This window comes from Oncorhynchus kisutch, linkage group LG30, assembly GCF_002021735.2.
Source record: "Oncorhynchus kisutch isolate 150728-3 linkage group LG30, Okis_V2, whole genome shotgun sequence".
NCBI lineage: Eukaryota > Metazoa > Chordata > Actinopteri > Salmoniformes > Salmonidae > Oncorhynchus > Oncorhynchus kisutch.
In genome coordinates, this window is record NC_034203.2 from 33323368 (window position 1) to 33338684 (window position 15317).

General features: G+C 43.1%; 1 protein-coding gene across 1 annotated transcript in view; it reads right to left on the bottom strand.

Annotated features, from left to right (window-relative positions):
• Nucleotides 1–15059, bottom strand: part of LOC109874995 (ephrin type-A receptor 4) — a 65101-nt gene extending 50042 nt beyond the window's left edge. The window contains exons 1-2 of the mRNA XM_031810935.1: nucleotides 14754–15059; nucleotides 14245–14599 (exon numbers count right to left, since the gene is read on the bottom strand). Of these exons, the coding sequence (XP_031666795.1) occupies nucleotides 14245–14599; nucleotides 14754–15044 (646 nt within the window). The 5' untranslated portion in view covers nucleotides 15045–15059. The remainder of the gene's footprint in view (nucleotides 1–14244; nucleotides 14600–14753) is intronic.
• Nucleotides 15060–15317: the final 258 nt, after the last annotated feature.

The window sequence follows — 15317 nt, forward strand, 5'->3', positions numbered from 1 at the left end:
TGGAAAGGAAGGAAACCACTCAGGGATTTCACCATGAGGCCAATGGTGACTTTAAAACTGTTATATAGTTTAATGGCTATGATAGGATAAAACTGAAGACGAAACAACATTGTAGTTGCTCCATAATAATAACCTAAACGACAGAGTGAAAAGAAGGAAGCCTGTACAGAATAAAAATATTCCAAAACTTGCATCCTGTTTGAAATAAGGCACTAAAGTAAAACTGCAATGAAATTAACTTCATGTCCTGAATACAAAGTGTTATGTTTGTGGAAAATCCAACACGTCACTGAGTACCACTCTTCATATTTTCACACATGATGGGGGCTGCGTCATGTTATGGGTATGTTTGTTATCAGCAATTACCAAGGAGTTTTTTTTATATAAAAAGTAACTGAATAGAGCTAAGCACAGGCAAAAGCCTAGAGGAAAACCAGGTTCAGTCTGCTTTCCAACAGACACTGGGATATGAATTTGCCTTTCAGCATGACAATTACCTAAAACACAAAGCAAATCTACACTGGAGTTGCTTACCAAAAAGACAGAGAATGTTCCTGAGTGTCCGAGTTACAGTTTTGACATAAATCTACTTGAACATCTATGGCAAGACCTGAAAATGGTAATCTAGCAATGATCAACAACAAACTTGACAGAGCTGGGAGAATTGTCAATTTTGGGTAGATAGTTGACAACAAAAAAATTCAATCACATCTATTTTAATCCCACTTTTTAACACAAGAAAAAGTCAAGGGTTGGAAATACCTTCTGAAGGCACTGTACACAAACAAACAAACACCACCCACACTCACAGATACCACCCACAAATACACACAAAATTACCACTCACACATGCACCAGCCACACAGACACCTTCCACATACACACATACAGTTGAAGTCGGAAGTTTACATACACTTAGGATGGAGTCTTTAAAACTCGTTTTTCAACCACTCCACAAATTTCTTGTTAAACTATAGTTTTGTGCATGATACAAGTAATTTTTCCAACAATTGTTTACAGACAGATTATTTCACTTATAATTCACTGTGTCACAATTCCAATGGAACAGAAGTTTACATACACTAAGTTGACTGTGCCTTTAAACAGCTTGGAAAAGTCCAGAAAATTACGTCATGGCTTTAGAAGCTTCTGATAGGCTAATTGACATAATTTGAGTCAATTGGAGGTGTACCTGTGGATGTATTTCAAGGCCTACCTTCAAACTCAGTGCCTCTTTGCTTGACATCATGGGAAAAGCCAAGACATCAGAATTGTTTTTGTAGACCTCCACAAGTCTGGTTCATCCTTGGGAGCAATTTCCAAATGCCTGAAGGTACCACATTCATCTGTACGAAAAATAGTGCGCAAGTATAAACACCATGGGACTACGCAGCCATCATACCGCTCAGGAAGGAGATGCGTTCTGTCTCCTAGAGATGAAAATACTTGGTGCGAAAAGTAAAAAATAAAATTAAAAAAATAAAGTGCAAATCAATCCCAGAACAGCAGCAAAGGCCCTTGTGAAGATGCTGGAGGAAACAGGTACAAAAGTATCTATATCCACAGTAAAATGAGTCCTATATCGACATAACCTGAAAGGCCGCTCAGCAAGGAAGAAGCCACTGCTCCAAAACCACCATAAAAAGCCTGACTACGTTTTTTTTATTTTTATTTTATTTTTTATTTTCACCTTTATTTAACCAGGTAGGCTAGTTGAGAACACCTTTATTTAACCAGGTAGGCTAGTTGAGAACACCTTTATTTAACCAGGTAGGCTAGTTGAGAACACCTTTATTTAACCAGGTAGGCTAGTTGAGAACACCTTTATTTAACCAGGTAGGCTAGTTGAGAACACCTTTATTTAACCAGGTAGGCTAGTTGAGAACACCTTTATTTAACCAGGTAGGCTAGTTGAGAACACCTTTATTTAACCAGGTAGGCTAGTTGAGAACACCTTTATTTAACCAGGTAGGCTAGTTGAGAACACCTTTATTTAACCAGGTAGGCTAGTTGAGAACACCTTTATTTAACCAGGTAGGCTAGTTGAGAACACCTTTATTTAACCAGGTAGGCTAGTTGAGAACACCTTTATTTAACCAGGTAGGCTAGTTGAGAACACCTTTATTTAACCAGGTAGGCTAGTTGAGAACACCTTTATTTAACCAGGTAGGCTAGTTGAGAACACCTTTATTTAACCAGGTAGGCTAGTTGAGAACACCTTTATTTAACCAGGTAGGCTAGTTGAGAACACCTTTATTTAACCAGGTAGGCTAGTTGAGAACACCTTTATTTAACCAGGTAGGCTAGTTGAGAACACCTTTATTTAACCAGGTAGGCTAGTTGAGAACACCTTTATTTAACCAGGTAGGCTAGTTGAGAACACCTTTATTTAACCAGGTAGGCTAGTTGAGAACACCTTTATTTAACCAGGTAGGCTAGTTGAGAACACCTTTATTTAACCAGGTAGGCTAGTTGAGAACACCTTTATTTAACCAGGTAGGCTAGTTGAGAACACCTTTATTTAACCAGGTAGGCTAGTTGAGAACACCTTTATTTAACCAGGTAGGCTAGTTGAGAACACCTTTATTTAACCAGGTAGGCTAGTTGAGAACACCTTTATTTAACCAGGTAGGCTAGTTGAGAAACACCTTTATTTAACCAGGTAGGCTAGTTGAGAACACCTTTATTTAACCAGGTAGGCTAGTTGAGAACACCTTTATTTAACCAGGTAGGCTAGTTGAGAACACCTTTATTTAACCAGGTAGGCTAGTTGAGAACACACCACACCTTTATTTAACCAGGTAGGCTAGTTGAGAACACCTTTATTTAACCAGGTAGGCTAGTTGAGAACACCTTTATTTAACCAGGTAGGCTAGTTGAGAACACCTTTATTTAACCAGGTAGGCTAGTTGAGAACACCTTTATTTAACCAGGTAGGCTAGTTGAGAACACCTTTATTTAACCAGGTAGGCTAGTTGAGAACACCTTTATTTAACCAGGTAGGCTAGTTGAGAACACCTTTATTTAACCAGGTAGGCTAGTTGAGAACACCTTTATTTAACCAGGTAGGCTAGTTGAGAACACCTTTATTTAACCAGGTAGGCTAGTTGAGAACACCTTTATTTAACCAGGTAGGCTAGTTGAGAACACCTTTATTTAACCAGGTAGGCTAGTTGAGAACACCTTTATTTAACCAGGTAGGCTAGTTGAGAACACCTTTATTTAACCAGGTAGGCTAGTTGAGAACACCTTTATTTAACCAGGTAGGCTAGTTGAGAACACCTTTATTTAACCAGGTAGGCTAGTTGAGAACACCTTTATTTAACCAGGTAGGCTAGTTGAGAACACCTTTATTTAACCAGGTAGGCTAGTTGAGAACACCTTTATTTAACCAGGTAGGCTAGTTGAGAACACCTTTATTTAACCAGGTAGGCTAGTTGAGAACACCTTTATTTAACCAGGTAGGCTAGTTGAGAACACCTTTATTTAACCAGGTAGGCTAGTTGAGAACACCTTTATTTAACCAGGTAGGCTAGTTGAGAACACCTTTATTTAACCAGGTAGGCTAGTTGAGAACACCTTTATTTAACCAGGTAGGCTAGTTGAGAACACCTTTATTTAACCAGGTAGGCTAGTTGAGAACACCTTTATTTAACCAGGTAGGCTAGTTGAGAACACCTTTATTTAACCAGGTAGGCTAGTTGAGAACACCTTTATTTAACCAGGTAGGCTAGTTGAGAACACCTTTATTTAACCAGGTAGGCTAGTTGAGAACACCTTTATTTAACCAGGTAGGCTAGTTGAGAACACCTTTATTTAACCAGGTAGGCTAGTTGAGAACACCTTTATTTAACCAGGTAGGCTAGTTGAGAACACCTTTATTTAACCAGGTAGGCTAGTTGAGAACACCTTTATTTAACCAGGTAGGCTAGTTGAGAACACCTTTATTTAACCAGGTAGGCTAGTTGAGAACACCTTTATTTAACCAGGTAGGCTAGTTGAGAACACCTTTATTTAACCAGGTAGGCTAGTTGAGAACACCTTTATTTAACCAGGTAGGCTAGTTGAGAACACCTTTATTTAACCAGGTAGGCTAGTTGAGAACACCTTTATTTAACCAGGTAGGCTAGTTGAGAACACCTTTATTTAACCAGGTAGGCTAGTTGAGAACACCTTTATTTAACCAGGTAGGCTAGTTGAGAACACCTTTATTTAACCAGGTAGGCTAGTTGAGAACACCTTTATTTAACCAGGTAGGCTAGTTGAGAACACCTTTATTTAACCAGGTAGGCTAGTTGAGAACACCTTTATTTAACCAGGTAGGCTAGTTGAGAACACCTTTATTTAACCAGGTAGGCTAGTTGAGAACACCTTTATTTAACCAGGTAGGCTAGTTGAGAACACCTTTATTTAACCAGGTAGGCTAGTTGAGAACACCTTTATTTAACCAGGTAGGCTAGTTGAGAACACCTTTATTTAACCAGGTAGGCTAGTTGAGAACACCTTTATTTAACCAGGTAGGCTAGTTGAGAACACCTTTATTTAACCAGGTAGGCTAGTTGAGAACACCTTTATTTAACCAGGTAGGCTAGTTGAGAACACCTTTATTTAACCAGGTAGGCTAGTTGAGAACACCTTTATTTAACCAGGTAGGCTAGTTGAGAACAAGTTCTCATTTGCAACTGCGACCTGGCCAAGATAAAGCATAGCAGTGTGAGCAGACAACAAAGAGTTACACATGGAGTAAACAATTAAAAAGTCAATAACACAGTAGAAAACAAAGGGGGGGTCTATATACAATGTGTGCAAAAGGCATGAGGAGGTAGGCAAATAATTACAATTTTGCAGATTAACACTGGAGTGATAAATGATCAGATGGTCATGTAGAGGTATTGGTGTGCAGAAGAGCAGAAAAGTAAATAAATAAAAACAGTATGGGGATGAGGTAGGTGAAAAGGGTGGGCTATTTACCAATAGACTATGTACAGCTGCAGCGATCGGTTAGCTGCTCAGATAGCTGATGTTTGAAGTTGGTGAGGGAGATAAAAGTCTCCAACTTCAGCGATTTTTGCAATTCGTTCCAGTCACAGGCAGCAGAGTACTGGAACGAAAGGCGGCCAAATGAGGTGTTGGCTTTAGGGATGATCAGTGAGATACACCTGCTGGAGCGCGTGCTACGGATGGGTGTTGCCATCGTGACCAGTGAGCTGAGATAAGGCGGAGCTTTACATAGCATAGACTTGTAACTGCAACTGCATATGGGGACAAAGATTGTACTTTTTGGAGAAATTTCCTCTGGTCTGATGAAACAAAAATAGAACTGTTTGGCCATAATGACCATTAATAAGTTTAGAGGAAAAAGGGGGAGACTTGCAAGCCGAAGAACACCATACCAACCGTGAAGCACAGGGGTGGCAGCATCATGTTGTGGGGGTGTTTTGCTGTAGGAGAGACTGGTGCATGTCACAAAATAGATGGCATCATGAGGACAGAGAATTATGTGGATATATTGAAGCAACATCTCAAGACAGTCAGGAAGTTAAAGCTTGGTCGCAATGGGTCTTCCAAATGGACAATGACCCCCAAGCATACTTACAAAGTTGTGGCAAAATGGCTTAAGGACAACAAAGTAAAGGTATTGAGTGGCCATCACAAAGCCCTGACCTCAATCCCAAAGAACATTCTTGGGCAGAACTGAAAAAGCATGTGTGAGCAAGGAGGACTACATACCTGACTCAGTTACACCAGCTCTGTCAGGAGGAATGAGACAAAATTCACCCAACTAATTGTGGGAAGCTTGTGGAAGGCTACCTGAAACATTTGACCCAAGTTAAAGAATTTAAAGGCAATGCTACCAAATACTAATTGAGTGTATGTAAACTTCTGACCCACTGGGAATGTGATGAAAGAAACAAAAGCTGAAATAAATCACTCTCTACTATTATTCTGACATTTCACAGTCTTAAAATAAAGTGGTGATCCTAACTGACCTAAAACAGGGAATCTTTATTGCGATTAAATGTCAGGAATTGTGAATAACTGAGTTTAAATGTATTTGGCTATGGTCTATGTAAACTTCTGACTACAAATGTATACCACCCACACATATGCACAGATGTTTTTTTCTATTTTTATTTCACCTTTATTTAACCAGGTCGGCCAGTTGAGAACAAGTTCTCATTTACAACTGTGACCTGGCCAAGATAAAGCAAAGCAGTGCAACACAAACACAGAGTTACACATGGAATAAACAAATGTTCAGTCAATAACACAATAGAAAAAAATCTAGATACAGTGGGTGGGTGTTGCTATGGTGACCAGTGAGCTGAGATAAGGCGGGGCTTTACCTAGCAAAGACTTATAGATGACCTGGAGCCAGTGGGTTTGGCAATGAATATGAAGCGAGGGCCAGCCAACGAGAGCAAACAGGTCGCAGTGGTGGGTAGTATATGGGGCTTTGGTGACAAAACAGATGGCACTGTGATAGACTGCATCCAATTTTCTGAGTAGAGTGTTGGAGGCTATTTTGTAAATGAGTCGCCGAAGTCAAGGATCGACACAATAGTCAGTTTTACAAAGGTATTTTTGGCAGCATGAGTGAAGGATGCTTTGTTGTGAAATAGGAAGCCAATTCTAGATTTAATTTTGGACTGGAGATGCTTAATGTGAGTCTGGCGGGAGAGATTACAGCCTAACCAGACACCTAGGTATTTGTAGTTGTCCACATATTCTAAGTCAGAACCGTCCAGAGTAGTGATGCTGGGCAGGCGGGCCGGTGCGGGCAGCGATCGGTTGAAGAGCATGCATTTGGTTTTTACATGCATTTAAGAGCAGTTGGAGGCCACGGAAGGAGAGTTGTATGGCATTGAAGCTCGCCTGGAGGTTAGTTAGCACAGTGTCCAAAGAAGGTCCAGAAGTATACAGAATAGTGTCATCTGTGTAGAGGTCAATTAGAAAGGCCTGCTCGCTGAAGTGTTTTAGGGAACGTTTGACAGTGATGACGGGTGATGGTTTGACCGCAGACCCATTACGGACACAGGCAATGAGCCAGTGATCACTGAGATCCTGGTTGAAGACAGCAGAGGTGTATTTAGAGGGCAGGTTGGTCAGGATGATATCTATGAGGGTGCCCGTGTTTACGGATTTGGGGTTGTACCTGGTAGGTTCATTGATCTTTTGAGCGAGATTGAGGGCATCTAGCTTAGATTGTAGGATGGCCGGGGTGTTAAGCATGTCCCTGTTTAGGTCACCTAACAGTACGAGCTCTGAAGATAGATGGGGGGCAATCAATTCACATATGGTGTCCAGGGCACAGCAGGTGGCTGAAGGTGGTCTATAATAAGCGGGAGCGGTGAGAGACTTGTTTCTGGACAGTTGGATTTTTAGAAGTCAAAGCTCGAAGTGCTTGGGCACAGACTTGGATAGTATGACAGAACTCTGCAGGCTAACTTCGTCCCCTTTGGCAGTTCTATCTTGTCGGGAAATGTTATAGTTAGGGATGGAAATCTCAGGATTTTTTGGTGGCCTTTCTAAGCCAGGATTCAGACACGGCTTGGACATCTGGGCTGGTAGAGTGTGTTACAGCAGTGAATAAAAAAACGTAGAGAGGAGTCTTCTAATGTTAACATGCATGAAACTAAGGTTTTTACGGTTACATTCAACAAATGAGAGCGCCTGGGGAATGGGAGTGGAGCTAGGCGCTGCAGGGCCTGGATTAACCTCTACATCACCAGAGGAACAGAGGAGGATTAGGATAAGGGTACAGCTAAAGGCTATAAGAACTGGTCGTTTAGTGCGTTCAGAACAGAGAGTGAAAGGAGCAGGTTTCTGGGAGTGGAAGAATAGATTCAAGGCATAATGTACAGAGAAGGGTATGGTTGGATGTGAATACAGTGGAGGTAAACCTAGGCATTGAGTGACGATGAGAGGTTTTGTCTCTAGATACACCATTTAAACCAGGTGAGGTCACCACATATGTGGGAGGTGGAACAGAAGGGCTAGCTAAGGCATATTGAGCAGGGCTGGAGGCTCTACAGTGAAATAAGACAATAATCACTAACCAAAACAGCAATGGACAAGGCATACTGACATTAGGGAGAGACATGCGTAGCGAGTGAACATAGGGACCAGTGAGTAGCTAGGTGAAAAGACACAGAGATTCAGACAGCTAGTGGGCCGGGGCTAGCAGAAGGGCCTTAGGGGGACGTTGCAACGGAAGAGTCTGTTGTAGCCCCCTCGGACGATTACGTTGGCAGACCAGTCGTGATGGATTGGCAGGGCTCCATGTAGGCAGTAAAATGAGTCCAGGCCACTTAGAAAAATAGGTATTGTAGCCCAAGAAGTTGGCTGATGGACCTATTCAGCTAACAGTCCGATATGCTCAAGACAGCTAGCGGGCCGCGGATAGCAGGCTAGCGGATGGGCCTTCAGGGGACGTCGCGACGGAGGAGCCTTTTGAAACCTCCTCGGGCGGATTACGTCGGTTAACCAGTCGTGATGGATCGGCGGTGCTCTGTGTCGGCAGTAAAAGGGGTCCAGGTCACTTAGCAAAATAGGTAGCTCAAGAAGTGGCTGATGGACCTCTTCAGCTAGCCGAGAGATAGGCCTAGCACGAGGCTAGTTCCCGGCTAACTGGTGCTTGCTTCGGGACAGAGACGTTAGCCAGGAGTAGGCACTTGGATAGCAGCTAGCTAGCTGTGCTGATCCAGGTGAAAGGTTCAGAGCTTGTGGTAGAACGCTCCGGAGATATGGAGATTTGGTGGAGAAAAAGCAGTCCAGTATGCTCTCGCGCTGTGCAGACTCGCAGGAGTTGACCGGGCTAAGGTTAGCTGATAACCGCTAGCAGTGGCTAACTGACTACTAGATAGTAGCTAGTTAGCTGGCTAGCTTCTGTTGGGGGTTCTAGTTTGTGTTAATAGACAGACCCGTGATCATAGGGTCCAATGAGCAGCACTAGATGAAACAGGGAACAGTTCGGTAGTCGATTACTACGTTGAGCGAGCGGGAGACACGGAATTCAGGGAGCTAGCAGGCCGGGGCTAGCAGATGGATCATCACCAAACATCCACGACGCAGAGGCCTGTTGAGAGCACATCGGCCTAGTTACGTCAGCAGACCAGTCGTGATGGATTGGCGGGGCTCCGTGTCGACAAAGGGTCCAGGCCAATTGGCAAGAGAAGTGTTGTAGTTGGTGTACTTCGTTTGCTAGCCGGGAGATGAGCCTAGCCCGGGGCTAATTGGTGCATGATTCTGGACAAGGGCGTTAGCCACAATAGCTCCTCGGTAGTAACTAGCTAGCTGCAAAGATCTGGTGTAATGGTCCAGAGCTTGCGACAGGAATCCGGTGATGTAGTGGAAAAAGCAGTCCCATATGCTCAGAGCTGGTATCGCGCTCTGCAGACTGGCAGTTATTATCCGGGCTATCCAGGCTAAAGCGGCAGGAGTCCGAGCTAAAGTTAAGACAGCTAGCAGAGGCTAACAATGACTAAATAGCTCGTAACTAATTAGCTGGCTAGCCTCTGATGGAGGTTCCAGTTATAAGGTCTAAAAAAATAGCTGATCCGTACCACATTGGGTGAGGCAGGTTGCAGGAATGTATATTTATTTTTAAAATGGAAAAAAAGAGATTGAAATCTATACAAAAAACTCTGAAAAAGACTATTTACATGGGATGAAAACAAACACATCTTACTGCTGAGCCATCTTGGATTCTTACCACCCACATACATAAACACACACAGATACCATCCACATACTGAACACGCACAAATACCACCCACACACACAGATGTAACCCACATTACAACACAGATTATCAGCAGCAGATGAGCAGCCACAGCGGAACAAAGTACCTCTAAAAAGTAGGCGACAAAACTCAAATAAAACTAACAAAATGCAGAGATCCTCTTTTATTCCTGAGTGTGGCTGTCCCATTCCCATTTAAACCGCCTCTTTTGTCTCTATGCTCCTCCTCAGTCTCTCCCTCGCTTCCTCTCTTTTGACATCTTCATCAACCTCGAGCATGACCCTGCTCTTTTGACATCTTCATCAACCTCGAGCATGACCCTGCTCTTTTGACATCTTCATCAACCTCGAGCATGACCCTGCTCTTTTGACATCTTCATCAACCTCGAGCATGACCCTGCTCTTTTTTTAAATGTATTTTAAAAACAACTGTATATCAATTTTTCATTAGGGGGTAGATCAGCTTTAATATAGCAGATAGACTGTAGCGTCAATGTAGTTGTCTGCATTACTCCAATTCCCCATATATTGGGGCAAATTACACACACACACACACACACACACACACACACACACACACACACACACACACACACACACACACACACACACACACACACACACACACACACACACACACACACACACACACACACACACACAGTGTACAACAAGCTTTCTCCACCCTTAACCTTGTTCTGAACACCTCCAAAACAAAGGTCATGTGGTAGTAAGAATTAAGAAGAATGCCTCTCTCCCCACCAGTGTGATTACTACCTCTGAGGGTTGTCACCTCATACAAGTATTTACGAGTATGGCTAGAGGTACACTGTCCTTCTCTCAGCACATATCAAAACTACAGGCCAAAGTTAAATCTAGACTTGGTTTCCTCTATCGTAATCACTCCTCTTTTATCCCAGCTGCCAAGCTAACTGATTCAGATGACCATCATACCCATGTAAGATTACGGAGACATCATTTATAGATCGGCAGGTAAGGGTGCTCTTGAGCGGCTAGATGTTCTTAACCATTCGGCCATCAGATTTGCCACCAATGCTCCTTATAGGACACATCACTGCATTCTATACCCCTCTATAAACTGGTCAACTCTGTATACCTGTCGCAAGGCCCACTGGTTGATGCTCATTTATAAAACCTTCTTGACCTTTGTGCTGTGGACATGTTGTTGGCATGTTGTGTTGCTACCATGCTGTTTTGTCATGTGTTGCTGCTTTGTTATGTTGTCTTAGGTATCTCTTTATGAAGTGTTGTGTCTCTTGTTGTGATGTGTGTTTTGTCCTATATTTATATTGTTTGTTTTTTTAAATCCCAGGCTCCCGTCCCCGCAGGAGGCCTTTTGGCTTTTGGTAGACTGTAATTGTAAATAAGAATTTGTTCTTAACTGACTTGCCTAGTTAAATAAAGGTTAAATAAAAATTAAAAATAAATACAAGTATATCTCAACGGTGAAGAGGCGACTCCGGGATGCTGGCCTTCTAGGCAGAGTTGCAAAGAACAAGCCATATCTCGGACTGGCCAATAAAAATAAAATATTAGGATGGGCAAAAGAACACAGACACTGGACAGTGGAACTCTGCCTAGAAGGCCAGCATCCCGGAGACGCCTCTTCACTGTTGACGTTGAGACTGGTTTTGGGGGTACTATTCAATGAAGCTGCCAGTTGAGGACTTGTGAGGTATCTGTTTCTCAAACTAGACACTCTAATGTACTTTCCCTCTTGCTCAGTTGTGCACCGGGGCCTCCCACTCTTTCTATTCTGGTTAGAGCCAGTTTGCGCTGTTCTGTGAAGGGTGTAGTCCACAGCGTTGTACGAGATCTTCAGTTTCTTGGCAGTTTCTCGCATGGAATAGCCTTAATTTCTCAGAACAAGAATAGACTGATGAGTTTCAAAAGAAAGTTATTTGTTTCTGGTCATTATGAGCCTGTAATTGAACCCACAAATGCTGATGCTCCAGACACTCAACTAGTCTAAAGAAGGCCAGTTTTACTGCTTCTTTAATCAGAACAACAATTTTCAGCTGTGCTAACATAATTGCAAAATGGTTTTCTAATGTTCAATTAGCCTTTTAAAATGATCAACTTGGATTAGCTAACACAACGTGCCATTGGAACACAGGAGTGATAGTTGCTGATAATGGGCCACTGTACGCCTATGTAGATATTCAGTTAAAAATCAGCCATAGTAATTTACAACATTAACAATATCCACAGTGTATTTCTGATCAATTTGATGTTATTTTAGTGGACAAAAAAAAGTGCTTTCATTTAAAAAACAAGCCGATTTCTAAGTGACCCCAAACTTTTAAACGGTAGTATATACAGTATATACGTTTTACGGACACAGTATGTCTTACATTAGTTATCTTGTTGTCTGCACAGTACCAAAACAAATGATCTAATGATTCTGTCTCTTCGCAGCAAAATCTGCAGAGATGAATAGACTGTATCCCCCATATATATAACATTATATTGGTTGCAAGAATTGTATATAATAATTTACATTGAAAAGTTCTACGTTTTGAATCCGGCATAGTTTTGAGTATCAGTTCATACATAAACCATGGAATCGGTATGTCGAAAATCTCATCCCAACTATTTTGCCATCTATATGGCACAGCTGTCCATTTTTGGGTCCTTAAATGAAACTGATATCCTTTTTGATTCATCACAATTTTCTTTAACCAATTATAGTCTTTAATTCCGACAGACTAGTTCCCTACTTCCATTTTTGCGGTAATGTAGCAATTTTGGGTAGAACAGACATGACCCTGCTCTTAATGGGGAATGGTGGGGGGGGGGATTAGTATGGGGAAGGAGTTATATCAGGAGGCCATCGGTGGCATAAGGCGTCACTGACAGCCCAGCCTCCCAATTGTTGCTGTGTCAGAGCGATAGAGGGGTTTCAGGTGAGGTACACAGGTGGGGGATAAAGATTAGGGGAGGGGGGGTAACCCTGAACCTCTTCCATGTTCACCCCTCGTGCACCCCCTCTAACACTGCGACACAGCAACAATTGGGAGGCTGGGCTGTCATTAATGACTTAATCCACCAATGGCCTCCTCATAGAACTCTTCCCTCATTCACAAACTAATCCCTTCCTCCTCTCCTCCCTCTCTCTCCACCCCTCCACCTCCCTCCAACCCTCCACAAGCCTTTAGCGAGCCCACTTTGAAGATGAATGCCTCCCCCTTCCCACTATCCACCTTGTATCCATCCAATGGCAGGCGAGGCTGTGAGAGAGGGCCACCTTTTGATTTCTCCCATGGGGGAGGGGGGACTCTTTCTTCATAGCTCTCTATAGAGCTATAAAGTATTCTTCTCATTCACTGCCTCATTCTTTCCCTGTTTCTCTATGTCCCTGTTGGTCACTAGTCCACTAATTCAGTGGTTCCTAACCTTTTTTGGTTACTGTACCACCAACTAAATTTAGCTCTGCCTGGAGTACCCCTGAAGTACCCCCTCATGTGCATTTTACCTGTAGGACTATAGTCTCATGAGTTTTCTCAAGTGGGGCGGCAGGTAGCCTAGTGGTTAGAGCGTTGGGCTAGTAACCGAAAGGTTGCAAGGTAGAATCCCTGAGCTGACAAGGTACAAATCTGTCGTTCTGCCCCTGAACAAGGCAGTTAACCCACTGTTCCTAGGCCGTCATTGAAAATAAGAATTTGTTCATAACTGACCTGCCTAGTTAAATAAAGGTCAAATATATATATATATACTGTATATCTTTTTTTTCAACGACCCCCTGTGGATAGGGCAAGTACCCCCAGGGGTCCTAGTAGCTCTGGTTGGGAACCACTGCGCTAAGTGACATGATGGAAATGCTAAGATGTAATATTCAGTCCAGTAGGTCATTAAGTCTGAGAGTACTTTGGCACCACTAGAGTACTCCAGTCCAGAGTGGGCTGTCTTGATTTAATAGAGCCGGTCCTTAACTTCAGATCAAAGCTGACCAAAGTCAAGGGTTTAGTTCAATCTTGTTAAAGAAAACAGCTTTCAGATGTCATTAACTCTACTATGGAGAAAGAGAGAGAGGTATGAATGGAGATAGAGGCACAGAGAGGAAGAGAGTGGGAGAGAGAAGCTGGTGTCTGTCACATACAGAACAATTTGATAGGTACCCCTTTCTCTACTATCACACACACATCCTCCGCTGGGTCCGCAGGCTGCGGCTATGGTCATCATAAATAAGGTTGTCAGAATAGTCACACAGCTGTATATCACTCCCTACTGAAGCATTGAGCCTCAACTGCTGTGTGTGTGTGTTTCCGTGTGTTTAATAGAGAGAGAATTGGCGTGCTATAAAACTGTCTTCAGAACATCTGTTCCCGACAGTCTCTCCTATTTCCATGTCTCTTCCAGAGCTCAGAGCCGATGACTTAACATTAGCTCAGTCGACTAAGTGCATACACCCAGGGTTCGATATCATTTCAAATAAAATGTGGTAATTAAATTGAAATATATGTCAATCAAATGCCTTACCCTGACAGGCTCCACCTTTCTCCTCGTATCCCGGGATACAGACACACCCACCAATGGGAACCAGCCATTCTCCATCTGCGCCACAATACATCTTAGGCTCCTCCCTTTCCTCTGATTGGTTCACACACGACCCCTTGACCTCCACTAACGAGGAAGTGTCAGCTCCAGTGTTAGTATCTGGGAAGGTTGCCAGGTTACGGATGCTGAGGGGGCAGGTCTTGTAGAAAACGCGAACTGAGATCAGAGCGATGCAGGCGCCAACATCCTGGAACGCCAGGTAGAAACCCTTCCGGGTTGTGACCTTTACATTACGCACCTCCGTGTTTAGCTTCATGATGCGATCCCCGATGTCCACCTGATCATAATAATATCATTAATGATTATCAATAGCCATTGCAACACAATGTTACCTCATAGTAATTTTTACACTGAAAAAACAACATCAAATCAACATACCGTCAGATCTGAAACTTTGACAGAGAGAGTAATAATGAAGCAAGAGTCCTAACCTGAGTGAAGCTCTCGTCGGCTGCCACTGTGTCGATCTTGAGGAAGTTGCTCTCTCTGATGTAGTGCTCTCTGTCATTGTTAGACTCATAATAGTAGAGGTTGAAGGTCTCCTTGCAGGTGCCAGTGACTCCAGGCAGGCTGTTACAGTCCCGGAGGGTGAACTTGATCTCAACATAGATGCGCTGCGCACCAGACCGAGGGATCCAGTCAGTTCTAAGCCAGTTGCTCTGGCTGGGTTCCATCACGTTACACACCTGGTACGTTCTGATGGGGATGTTCTTCTCATCCATGATGCTCACCTCCTCCCACTGGCAACACACATACAAACATTCCAATTATTAGACCCCTTTTTCTCCCCAATTTCATGGTACCCAATTGGTAGTTACAGTTTTGTCTCATCACTGCAACTCCCGTACGGACTTGGGAGAGTCGAAGGTCGAGAGCCATGCATACTCTGAAACACAACCCAGCCAAGCCGCGCTGCTTCTTGACACACTGCTCGCTTAACCCGGACGCCAGCCACACCAATGTGATGGAGGAAACACCTTACAACTGGTGACCGT